General features: G+C 48.3%; 2 protein-coding genes across 4 annotated transcripts in view; one reads left to right on the forward strand and one right to left on the reverse strand.

Moving 5' to 3' along the window:
* Positions 1 to 12555, reverse strand: part of LOC144152252 (uncharacterized) — a 253626-nt gene that overhangs the window by 195046 nt on the left and 46025 nt on the right. The gene's annotated exons all lie outside the window — the stretch shown is intronic.
* Positions 1 to 12555, forward strand: part of LOC144152251 (uncharacterized) — a 72719-nt gene that overhangs the window by 5623 nt on the left and 54541 nt on the right. Inside the window, exon 1 of one of the 3 annotated variants that reach the window (XM_077683484.1) lies at positions 4509 to 5303. The exons of 1 other annotated variant lie outside the window; for it this stretch is intronic. In XM_077683484.1, the coding sequence (XP_077539610.1) occupies positions 5274 to 5303 (30 nt within the window). In that variant the 5' untranslated portion in view covers positions 4509 to 5273. Of the gene's footprint in view, positions 1 to 4508; positions 5304 to 12555 lie in introns of those variants that run through there. One more of the 3 variants, XM_077683483.1, reaches the window with a different exon arrangement.

Raw genomic sequence — 12555 nt, forward strand, 5'->3', positions numbered from 1 at the left:
CAATGTCGCAAGCAAAAAAATGTCCCCGGGGGTTGCAGGATATAGAAACACGCAGGTTTCTTGTTCTGTTTCATTGTTTTTGGTTGTAATGTTTGTTTTATTTTTGACACACACGCCCCTTTCACTGCAGGTTTCTCCGGAGAGCGCGTGCACCTATAGTCCCAGCATATTTAAATTGCGCTAAAGTTGGAAATAAGCGATGAGTAAGCATTTCTTCATTTACCTTCAACACCATGTGGGCGGTGGCTTGGTTGGCAGTACAGAAGAAAGAGCTATACGTCCTAGCCTTTACAACAGTTCGTGTTTGGCGGATTTGCGCAATTCAGCTGTTCTCTACCTGGTGGAATGGTCAGCACTTGCTCATTAGTCACCCAAAATATTTTAAATGCCGTCGCAGTACACACTGCAGGTTTATAGAAACTGGGTCGTGTACCGACCGGAGAGCCACAATTGTCTGAGGTAATCATCCATTCACGGGATAATTAAATCCACAAGATGAACATGATATCAGCACCAAGCATCCATTTTCGCACAGTCGTTTCCGTTATCACCACCCGCTCTTAACTCTCCCTGAGTGAGTCCAATAAGTTATCCACAATAGCCTACAAAATTTTTATATAGTAAATGTTATGTAGTTAGTGTGGTGGCCCTAGCCCTGATAGAGATGGGGAGGTTTGGGGTCTTTGATGAATCGTAAAAAGCTCAGCCGTTTTAGATGTAGGGGTTGCTACTTCAGATGAGTAGAAATGGTGGTGGTGGTGGTTGTTGTTGTGGGATCAGGCGGCGTTAGCCTGGCTGGATATGCCGGCAATTGCTCCGCCCAAGCTCCTCCTAATTAGCCAAAGGTAGTGTCCTTTTACCACAAGTTTGCCAGCTCCGTCTCCTCAAGGAAGCTCAGGAGAAGATCTATATTAAGTATATAACTTTAAATAAAACTATATAAAACTAAAGAAATAAGGGTGATGTGAAACCAAACGAAAATTGATGAGTGATGGGCGACCCCTACGACATATGCACGGCACCACAAAAATTCCCAGACGTTTATATCCTAAAGACAAAGGACAGGAAGGTGCACTGGCACGTTAAACTAGTTTCGTGGTTCGATAAAGCATCCTCGGTAGGAGGCTCCTACCAGATCGGCGTCACTCGCTATCTGAAGTGTGACGTGAAAGTTTAACACAGGCTACCCGATGGTATTGTAACGACACCAGCAGTAAGGTACGTTTCACTTTGCTATCAGCCTATACTGGTATACGTGGCAATCACAGAGATCATCAGCCATTTTAAACCAGAACGTATTGGGTGCGCAATGCAGACGCCTTCTTCTGACACAAAGGCAGGCGAATGCACCGTGAGAACAAAAGTTATCAGAATCCTCTTGAATTCCGGAGAGTTATGTGTAGGAGGTCTATCCGAAAGTTGTGGTTTGACTCCGCCAAAGGGGGCCATCACAGGCAGATCGACGCAGAAAAAAAAAAGGAAAACTGTCATGTCTCTTTACGTGGGCATTTTAAAACAGGCCATCAGTACCCATTTTCGCTGTGGCATTCACATTACCACCCGTGTGTCTAAGGGAATCGCCAGGGCAGAGGCTTCATTGGACGAATTTGGCAATGGCACCGGCATGACCTTATAAACTGAACCTTGCCTCATCGCCACTGTCGAGGTACATCCGACATTTTATTACCAATGGCACACATCGGGTTATGGAGCGTCCAGCTTTCGCTTGAAGAGAGCGAGAGAAAGAGAATAACTTTAATGAAAACCAGCGATGTTAGCCGAGCCGTCGGGCTGGCTTGCTACGCTAGATGAGAGAAGAAAAACAAAAAGAAAAAAAGCGAAAAAAATGTGAAAACGAAAAGATGTCATTTGATGCAGCCAAAATTTTCAATCACAAAACTCTGTCCAGTTCTGTGCTCCGAAGAAACTCCAAAAGAGCTTTGATTGCACTCGCAGCCTGACTGGGACCCGACCATGGACCCAAAACAGAATTGCGATGAAGAGCGACCTAATATACCCGAGCGGACACTGGATTCCTAGGCGAGATGTTTCGCTCCTAGTCATCTGGTCTCTGGCGGCTCTTCGTGATGTGCTTTAGACGGTTTTGAAAAAAATGTTGCTTGGGCGGAGCAATTGCTGACACGTCTTGCAAGGGTCGGTACGCCCGTTCATCTCTCCAAAGAATTATGCGCTACTTCGGGATTGATGTCACTTTGACGTATTCCACTTGTGACCCGGTCCACAGATATTTTACAGCGCATAGTGTCAAGATCCATCCGGAGGTTATAGAAGTCTTGCATGAAAAATAACGAGGTCAGAAAGCATGGGAATTGACATGTTTTGCAAAAATCTCCTAAAACACATTTTTCCGGGCTAAGTCAGAGCTGTGGTACAAACGGTGTGATATCTGCTCCCAGCCCGCAAGCATGATATTGGTTATCAACCTCTTTTTTTACGATAAAAAAATAAAACTTATGGTGACCCCCATGTTCGTATCATCTGCTGTTTTAACATTCCCACGGTGTAACAAACTTCAAAGTGCGTCTTTATGCGATCTCAGTAAGAGTAGGAGAAGGAATCTGCCTGGTAACTGATCCTAAGCAAACACATTTTGGGTTACCCTCCACCGACTTTGTGAAATCTTCTTCCTCGCCTCCTATTGCTTTATCGGCTGACGGACTGCTGCAGATGCTGTTTCAAGGTTGTGGACGGGCGGATGAATATCGGCCGGAGGCCGGACAACACGAAACCGCAGGCGTTGGTCCATGTATGCTGTACTTGAACCTAATTTCACGCGTAGTAATGATGAAGTTCATTGGCCCACCCCACTCCTTACAGCTTACACAGCGGCGACGCGGAAGCCGCCTGCGACGCGTTTTATGACGTCACGTCGCATCCTCACGTCGGGCTCCATGGCACACGTAAACGCCTCGCATTCTCCTTCTACATCATCAGGCGGACGGAGACTTTGAGAGAGCCGTACGTGACGGCTCACGCATCCGCACTTTTCGGGATACCCCGCTTTTGCCGCTGAGAAAGCCAACAAGTCGGCGTGCACCGCCGAATGTGCAATGTCCTTTCGGAGAACGCTGCTCCCGTATTCATGGTCCGCGGTGTGCGCCGCCGGGAGGTAATCGTCCGATTCCTCTTTCTCGTGGGGGTCAAAGAAGGAAAAAGTAGAAAAGGTAGCATGGTGGTCCGCGAGTACCTCGGAATAGCAGGCCTGACTCGGGGTCAATGTCGTGAGCTCGGGCGCTGCAATTTCGGAGGAAAAGGGCGTCCCTGGTGCGTCCCCTAATGGCAATTCGCTTCCGCACACAGCAGCACCTCAGAGCGCGTTCATGTACGCTTCGGTGTATCGCGGCTGCGCCGATCTGCTGAAAACAGCACCGCGTTCGCGAGTCCAGTCATCGATAATGAGAGAAGCAGCGAAAGGCAGCCTAGCCTGACTTATCTTCTTTGGTGCTGGCCAGTTCGGTGGGCGTTGTGCCGTTGGTAACCAGTCATGACCTTTATTACTATACGCCACAAGGCTGGTACTAGAACAAATTGTAGCCTTGAAGGATTCTCCGGTCACGGCATCTTCCTTTGCGGCTGGAAGCTGCTATGTTGCAACAGTAAGTCGAGCATTTTTTTTTATGCAGGAAGTTGCTCCTCGAGTCTCATTTCCTATCCCGATACGGTATCTAGGTCCGTCGTCGTAGGCGCGTCTTGAATGACGACATTCTCGCGTCAGACGACGACATCTTCTGTGTTTTCTCTTGGCGTTTCTTTAAAAGCGTCACTTTTTTGCTTTCAACCAAGAAGAAAACGATAAAATGAAGTATTTAAAACGAATGGTACACGGCATTCAGTCACAAGATGGCTGTCCGGATGTCCACGCCACGCATGATGAAAGCGCGATAATCGTCCCTAATTTCTGTCCACGAAACGTCCATCTTCGGTCAACTCGTCACGACAGGAGTGGAATCCAGCGACATCTTAAGAGTGACAGCTGAATATCATTCATTACGACGGGCGTAACGAGCCCGGACGCCCCACCAAAATGTAAGCACCACTATACCCGCTTCGCTGACACACAGACACCCTAAGCAGCAGCTCAATGTCGCATCGCAGGGTCGAACCCGTCGCCTCTCCGGCGAGTTTGCAGAATACTTCCTGCGGAGAAATCCTTCAGCACCCGTCTCCGTGATTGAAGATTCACCGCTGAGTGGAACGTCCCCGTTTCTCGGTGTGATCTCGCGCTGAACGCGAGGCGCGAAGGACTCTTCTCGACACACGCCCTCTGACCCCTGTACGCGCGTGAGACGCAAGGCGACTCCTGCGTCGTCCCCTCCGTCAAGCGAAATGCAATCTTTCTCTTTCCAGCGGATGCCTCTAGAGGATGTCCGGCCGCCCACCGGCATACCCCGTCGACAACGTCGCTTGCCTCGCGAGAGCCAGGTTCAGGACACGCCGCGGACTTCGACGAAGCAGCAGTCGGCAGAGACACGTCGTCTTTGTTTACGTCGCCCGTGTCCCGATATGGTATTGGATGCACCGGTCTGGCGGGTCTGTTTGTCGCTTTGGATTGATGCTCGGCAGCAGAGAAGGCTTCGGAAGGAGGGCCGGCTCGTATCCGATCGGATTGAGAGAGAGGGGGAGGGGGATGGAATGAGGGAAGAGGCAGAAGGGCTTTCCACGCGACGTTTGGACCTTGCTGTGGAAGGCGACGAGCGTTTGGGGGAGCGCCGCCGTCTCTTGGGTAGCATTCGGCGGTGAGAGGAGACGTTTAGGCCGCGCGCGCTTACCCTCTCTCTCTCCCCCTCCCCCAGCGGCGGCCGAGGCAAGCGAAGACGAGAGCCTCGTCTGTGGTACGTGTATAAAGGGCAGTCCGGAGAGGAACTTCCTCGCGTTGCCGTTGGCGTTGGTCATCCGGGAGTATCCGCGTGCCTCGGGTGCTGCCGCCGCGCCGGTAGTGAGAGTGGTGTGCGGCAAGCCCCGCCGCCGGTGCTATTTGGTCGTCCTCTCCCGCTTCACCCGAGCATCGGGCGCACGAGGAGCAGCGCCTTGTTATTCCGTTCCGCTCCGACGAGACCAGCTGACTTTCGACAACCGAGGCGGCGGCTCGCTGCCAGCTCACCCTACGCCGCTGGCGACACGGCCCGACTCCGTCCGTCCCATGTTTCGGACCGCGGTTCTGCGCTAGCCATCGTTCGCTGTCACGCTACGGTTCTCTCTCGGACGAACCTGTGGTGACGCAGGAGTGGATCTCGGATACCCCGGCGTGTGCCATGTTCTCTGCGATGTCGCCACCACTTGGGGTGAGCCCTTGATTCATTATTGGACTAATCTCAATGTCACACTTGACAGTTCAACTTTGTGCCGGCAAGAAACATTTATGTGGGAGGGGGAGTGTGCATTGGTGGGTTGTTCGGTAGGTGTTCTCGTGCTGTTCAAGCTGTAGCTTTTCGTTCCATCTTAGCTGGAAAAAATGTTGCACATTCTACCAATGAGCACCAAAAGATCCGCCTGAATAACTTAAACGACCGGACACAACAGTTCAAACTCAACGGCATGCTAAAAGGAGGAAGTGTCGAACAGTAAAAGCCAATCATTCGAGCGAGCCAATTATTTCCGCTATTCCTGTGAACAAGTGCCCGGTAATTATTTGGGACTGAGGTGCCTAAAATTCAGTTCTGCCGCTTCTCGCTTAAAATTTCAGGACAAGATGCTCACTCTGAAGCAATTTTCCGCTCACCAGTGAAGTGATATACATGAAAAGTTAGGTTCACACTAAAGTAGGTATTTCTTTTTGCTCATTGCTAAGTATTGACAATCTCGTTCAACGATCATAAGAAGCACAGCTCATCCATCGGGGGCTGTGATCGAAGAAATCTTAGCTTTCTTAGATGCGTTCGTCATCCCGCCTGCACATGTAAACGATTGTGTAAACAACGTGTAATTATAGCAAAAATATTAGAAAGCAGGCAGCGTTCATCACGCAGAACGGCGCTATTCTTTAGTGCGATATGTTTTCTCTGACAGACTTACGTTACTGAGTGCGCGATCCAAGGCAGAAAGCCCGTTTCCTTGCAAATATATCGAGGCCCACACTACTTTCATATTTGCTTTGTGAAGGTAACACGAAGGGAAAGACTTGTTCCTCTAACAAACGCTTCTCCACAGCCCTTATCCCATCTCTACATAACTCCGATGGGGCTCTTTTATACGTGGGAATCGCCGGTTGGTGCCGACAGTATACCTGTACGACAGGAATTGTGGTTTGTCGATGATACACTCCAGGTACACTCCAGCGCGCATTAGTGGACGCATTAAACCAGAACAGAAAATGCGTACTGCACCGTCTGCCAAAATCTGCATGTATAATCGCCGTGAAAAGTCTTTCAAAGCTTTTGCGTTAAATTTGGAGGCATCTTTCGCTAGGCCCCCATTTGTTAAGCTCGTGCAACGAGAACGCCAGTCTCACTGCACTTTTGAACAAGTCAGCTTGCTCTTCATTTTAAGCTAAATTCACCTCGGAACCCGGACGCTGGCAGCTACGTTTTGGAGTTACCACTAACTTTGTCTGTGGAGGGGGAAGTGAGCTGCTCCTAGCTGGTATTTGCTCTACAGTGGCTGATATTTGCACTACAGGCATGTGTATAGTCGTTGGTTTGTTCAAAATAAAATGATGGTGGGCACACCGTAGGGGAGGGCTCCGAATTAGTTTCGACCACCTGGACATCTTAAACATGCATCAAAATCTCGACCCACGGGCGTTTCGTTTGTGTATTTTAAACATGAAGGAAATACCGGCACACAAGTTCGGCGGGGCACACTTGAATATAAGCGTCAGTGGATACCTGCCTGGGCGTGACCTGAGAAACACACGAAGAAATGAAAACAAGCAAACAAGCAAACAAATGACATGAAGCAATGGTGAGCCACATGGTGCATAAAAATACAATAAATAAATGACAGTGTCCAATCACAAAACTCCTGCCAAGTACGAGCATTCACTCCGTTTCGTTTTACATCGTCCCGGCCAGCTCGGAGTACATATCCTGAATGGATCTAATTTCGGTCCGACAGAATGAGACAACTCAAGGATTACAGACCTTTCTCCGGCGCCACTACTAGTTACCTACACTTCCACTTCACAAGCCTTTAACGGGGTTTTGCCTCCATCGGGTTAAGTTCTGGCTGATGCCTACATGGGTGTTACGTGTAAAAATATGTCTAATAAGCTTATAATCACTTAACTGTTTCCAAATCGGAGTAGAGAGGGATGTACTTTGGTGAGATGACAGAGGTCATCACCCCGCTACAGAGGATACAACTAGCAATCAATCAATAAACTCTAAGAGAGAGAATGTAGTTTAATGGTACTGACAATGTTTGTACAGCAAAGAGCCTGACATGCTACGCCAGGAGAAAAAAATAAAATAAAAAGGAAAGCAAGAAGGAAAGAAAGAAAGAAAGAAAGAAAGAAAGAAAGAAAGAAAGAAAGAAAGAAAGAAAAAAAATAAACTCTGAGGAAGGTGCATTTTGTGAACTGGCTATCAGCTATTTAACACCCATTCTCATTTTTTGAGGGGGATTAAAGTGACTAAAAAATGATTGGGATGGAGGATGGACATATAAATTGCGCGGTGCATTGGTTCGGTGCAATTCATTCGGAGAGAAGATGATCTGGGACATTTGGTGAATTTCACATTGAAATAAAAAAAGACACTGTGAATACCGGCAAAATGGAGGGGGAGTATACATATACGGCGTTGGTTAACAACACGGGGTTCTATTGATCGAGAAAGACAACATATCCTGGGACTACGGGTTTTGCGCTTTTCGGTCTCCACGTTGCAATTTATCTTCGGCGGACCATGGGGCTGATGGCTGGGTCGCGTCTCGTCCCCATTTCGCGGTGCTTCTGACCAGTGTTCTCCAAATCTACTTCTCGATATTTGAGCGTGATGCCTTCCGAGAAGAACCTACGAATGAGCGATGGCTCATCGAATTAGCGTTCAGCGTATACGGAGAGAACCCAGGGCACCGAGTGGAAAATACTTCTGACAAAAAGTCGCACCGAACACATCTCTGCTTCTACCGGTGTACAAACACTTTTGGCTAGCTTACGCTGTACCAGCGGGTAAGAAAAATTCAAGGCAACATTTGCATCACTCTAGCCACTCGACTCCAAATTCAGTAGAAAGCGGGAATTTCTCTCTCTCTCTTTCTCTCTCTCTCTCTCTCTCTCTCTCTCTCTCTCTCTCTCTCTCTCTCTCTCTCTTTTTTTTTTGTTGCTTCTACCTAACCAATTCTCAGAAAATGGTCTTTTCGTGCACGATTTGTTGCGCTTTCCCACGGGAAGAAAGATGTTTCAAACTGCTGTGTAATTCGGGAAAAAAAGTGCGCTTTGGCGCATCAGTGGCCAGAAAACACCTTTTATCAACTTCAGAGATGCGCACAACTTCACCCGAGGGAATTCGTTTCACGCAAGAACAAAAAATAGAGGGCGCTGGTGTTTCAGGCGAAAGTTCTCACTTGAGCGAAAAACGCTCTTTTGTTGCTATCCGGTACAGAAAATGGCTGCAGCTGTAAAGGGTAATAAAAAACCCGGGTCACTAGAGTAGAAGCCGAGTGCGTTATATCACTATACGCAAGCACGTTCCACGCGGTGGAACAAGACCTAGCCCAGCGAGTCGCTGACGTCATATCGCGTGACAGGTGAATTTCGGGGCTTGGGAGTACAGCAGGTGCAGCCCAGCCAAGGAGAAGTCTGTCTCTGGGGTAGAGTATCGCCAGTCCGCCTGCAGAAGTAATTTGCAGCAGAAGACGAAGGAACGAAAGACAGGTAAGAGACAGAAACACGATGTAGCAGAGTACGTATACAGAGGTACTTGATCAGTGTCGCTGGGGGAAGCCGTAATTCTTTCACCGCCAAAGCACGCGAGTAGGCTGAAGTGCACCGAAGAATTTTCGTAAAGAGTTGGAGCTGACATGTCGGTCTGATATTGTGCCAAGTCGTGCGAAAGTGACGACCAAAGTGAATTCAAACTATGGCCTCACAGCAATCAGTGGGAACGAATGCCAAGATGGAAGGTGAAGGATAAACTCGGGATCGTATATGGACAACCAGATGCAGTGTTTGTGATAGATTCATTCCTAGTCCACGGGGCTGGGCAGAGGGCGTGAAATAACAATTTTTTTTCCCGCTTACTGTTTCCCGCTTGGGGACATGACTTTACTGGACTGGAAGTAAAGCCGTGTCTCCAAGACGTGTTTCGGGACATATACGCCACAGTTGAGACGTCAGGCGGCATCTAGAAACTAGGGCGAGGGAAAGATCACAATTTCAGAATATCTGGACGCGATGCCTGCACATGGAGGTTCTATGTACAGTAAACAATCGCTATAACATATAGTTATCGGGTTAGGAAGCTGACTTCGTTAAAAGCAGTAATTCGATGAAACGGAGATGATTTGCTCTCCACGCGCTGTGGTTAAGACTGAGAAAAGCATGTTGAAGAGAAAATACGAATAAAGTGATTTATTTATTGAGAGAGAGAGAGAGAGAGAGAGAGAGAGAGAGAGAGAGAGAGAGAGAGAGAGAGAGAGAGAGAGAGAGAGAGAGACTCTTTATTAGGGAGGGAAATGCAGAGAGGTTTGCCGACAGCAGTTCGCCGGCATGCTACTCTGCAGGGGAAGCAGGAGAGCGAAAAAAGGTAGTAGGTGTAGTTAAGAAGAGTAGCAGAAGAGAAAAAAAAACACAGTCCTGCTTCAGGGCATTGAGTTAAAAGTTTCTTGAAATGACAGGAAGACTACAACGTCGTGGACGCAGGATTGTCCTTGAGAAAGTGCAGGCAGGGCTTTACGTTGACAAGCAGAGGGAGAGGGCAATGGTCCAAGTAATAGTCTCAGTGTCATTGGTCCAGGGTGCAGACAATCAATTTTATAATGTAAACGGCCCCGTGATTCGGCATAAGCAGTGCACTCCAGTGATATCTGTTCGACTGTTTCAGTTGAGCCACAATTATCACACTATGGGCTTGATGTTGGCCTATCCGGTGTAGGTAAGAGTTTGTTAATGCTGCGCTGAAATGGAGCCTATAAAGTATCGTCTCCAGTCGGCGGGGTAGACGTTTTGGCAGCCTCATTCTAATATAGGTATCTTTGTGATGAGAGAAACCGTGATGGTCCTCCGGCAGTGACCATAGACGGTTCCTTTCCGTCAAATCTAATGTCTTCGTAATTGTTGAGGCGTCATGTTTTTAGATGCGACGCATCTCTTTAACTCGCCTTGTCCCGCGTCGTTGTCGCGGCGTAGTCCGCATCCCTCCCCCATTCCCCTCACCGCGGCAGCTGCGCGCTCCGCCGCTCTCACCGCAGCGCCATCTGTGCGTCAGCGCGGTCAGCGCGCAGCTTGCGCTCGGCTGCGCTCGCTCCCGTCGCCGTGCCAGCTGTGCGTTAGCGCGCAGCTTGCGCTCGGTTAAAAATTTACACCAGCTTCCCGCGAGGGGAACCGTGGGGTAGATGCGACGCATCGGGGGTGAACATGCTGCGTAAATAGGATACACAACAACAGCAATCCACACGCTGACATCGCTAACATAACGAAAACGCAACGGCAACCCCGATGCGTCGCATCTACCCCATGGTTCCCCTCGCGGGAAGATGGTGTAATTTTTTTTAATCTTCTTTCTGTTCTTCGTTTGTAGGCCACTGCTGGCAGCCTTATCCGCTTTCTCATTTCCCATGATGCCACTGTGTTCTGGAATCCACTGGAGGGCTACGCAATGCCCAGCGACGTGTGCCAGATAATACTTCGTTTTGCGCTGGGCTGTCCGTAAAAGCTGAAAAAGCTAGCACGTTGCAGGCCTTGAAGAGCTGCTCTTGAATCGCAGAAGACACACACACACTTGCGCGTTCATGTGCGTGTGTTCGTAATGGCAAATTTTTACATAAAGCCAGGCACACATCACACACTGTAAAACATACATATGAATCCATCTTTCAATCAAATTGAAAAGATGCGCCCCTTCGCGTTAACGGTGGTGAAATCGCTTTTGCAGCGTGTTAGTAAACACTGCTGCTTCGCCGAGGGACCCACGTGGCCCCTCTAGGGCACCGGAGCTAAAGAGGAGGATATATACCTCCTCCTTGGTGGGTTACTAAAGGCGTTGTCGAAATATAGGGTTAGGAGGACGATAGGGAAATTTAGTGCTTAACAATTATGAATGCCACAGGGTGTGTTTTGATGGGCAGGCCGAAGTAGAAGGTTATCGGCTATTTCGGACCACCTTAGAATGCCATACCTAAATCTGGTGCACTTGTGTGGTTTTGTTTTTCGGTTCCACGAGTAATGCGGCCTTGGCTACCGCATAAAAACGTTGCATAACTATCAAGCAGCAGCCCGAATCAACTCTACCTTGGTAGCTGACGCTTACAGCAATCTGGGATGGCTGTGATTCTGACTGCGATATGAGCTTCAACATGCTCTCCTCGCTTAGTCCGCCGCATGAAATTATTCTCGCAGCATATCATTCGTATGCGTTCTCCTAAATGTTGTAATCCAAACGTATGCATTGCTCTACTGAACTCGTTACACTCTCCACTGCGGTAGTCTTCGGCGCGGGTGGTAAAAAATGTTACTTTTTTTTTTGCAATGTTCTTAGTTTCGTTGGATTTTAACTAATTCACCCTCTCCCCCGTATGCAATTCCAATTTTGTTCCTTAGGGTACTTTAAATAAATAAATAAATAAATAAATAGATAAATAAATAAATAAATAAATAAATAAATAAATAAATAAATAAATAAATAAATAAATAAAGGGCGGTCCGCCGCGAGCAACTAATTAGCTGTACAAGCACGCATTACTGAGAGAGGGAGAGAGAAAACCTTTAATGAAAGCTGAAGAGGTCAGCCCCACTAACGGTAGGGCTTGCTACTCCAGACGGGGTGGATACAGTGAGATGACAGCGGAAAATATGGAGAAAAAGAAAAGAAAAAAAAAAGAAAGGGGAGGAGCCATACCATGCTGAATACGCCGATTCTCGTCCGATCACCGAAGCTAAGCAGCATTGGGCTCGGTCAGTACTTGGGAGGGAGACACATTACAGCTGATTCGGGAATTCCACACCTACTTGTAAGCTGTTGTAAGTTTCTTCTGTACACCCATTCACTGACTGGTGTTTATAGAGAGGCACAAGTCTCTTTCATATGTTACTGCCTCTGAAGTCATGTTACTCACGAATGGAACGGAGCTTCCCAGCCCGGAGCCACCTAGCAGCCATTCCAACCTGATCGTTCACACCGGGGGGTCACGCCAAATAATTCATGCCTGCGTCACTAAACATGCAAGAATAGGAACAAGGAGCGTATTCCTTAATGCGGCTGAGGCGGTAAGCCTTCCACAATGCCGTACCTGCTATTTCATTCCGGTGGCTGAAAATAAATGGAGAGATGTCAAGCCATCCGCATTAGAAAGCACGCGCATGCCAGGAACGGAGGCAGCTAAACGTTTTAACGAATTTCCGGCTCGACTTGAGTGCCTTTATTAAAACGCGGTTGT

This window comes from Haemaphysalis longicornis, unplaced genomic scaffold (assembly GCF_048455015.1).
Source record: "Haemaphysalis longicornis isolate Haplotype H1 unplaced genomic scaffold, Haemaphysalis longicornis Haplotype H1 scaffold_9, whole genome shotgun sequence".
NCBI lineage: Eukaryota > Metazoa > Arthropoda > Arachnida > Ixodida > Ixodidae > Haemaphysalis > Haemaphysalis longicornis.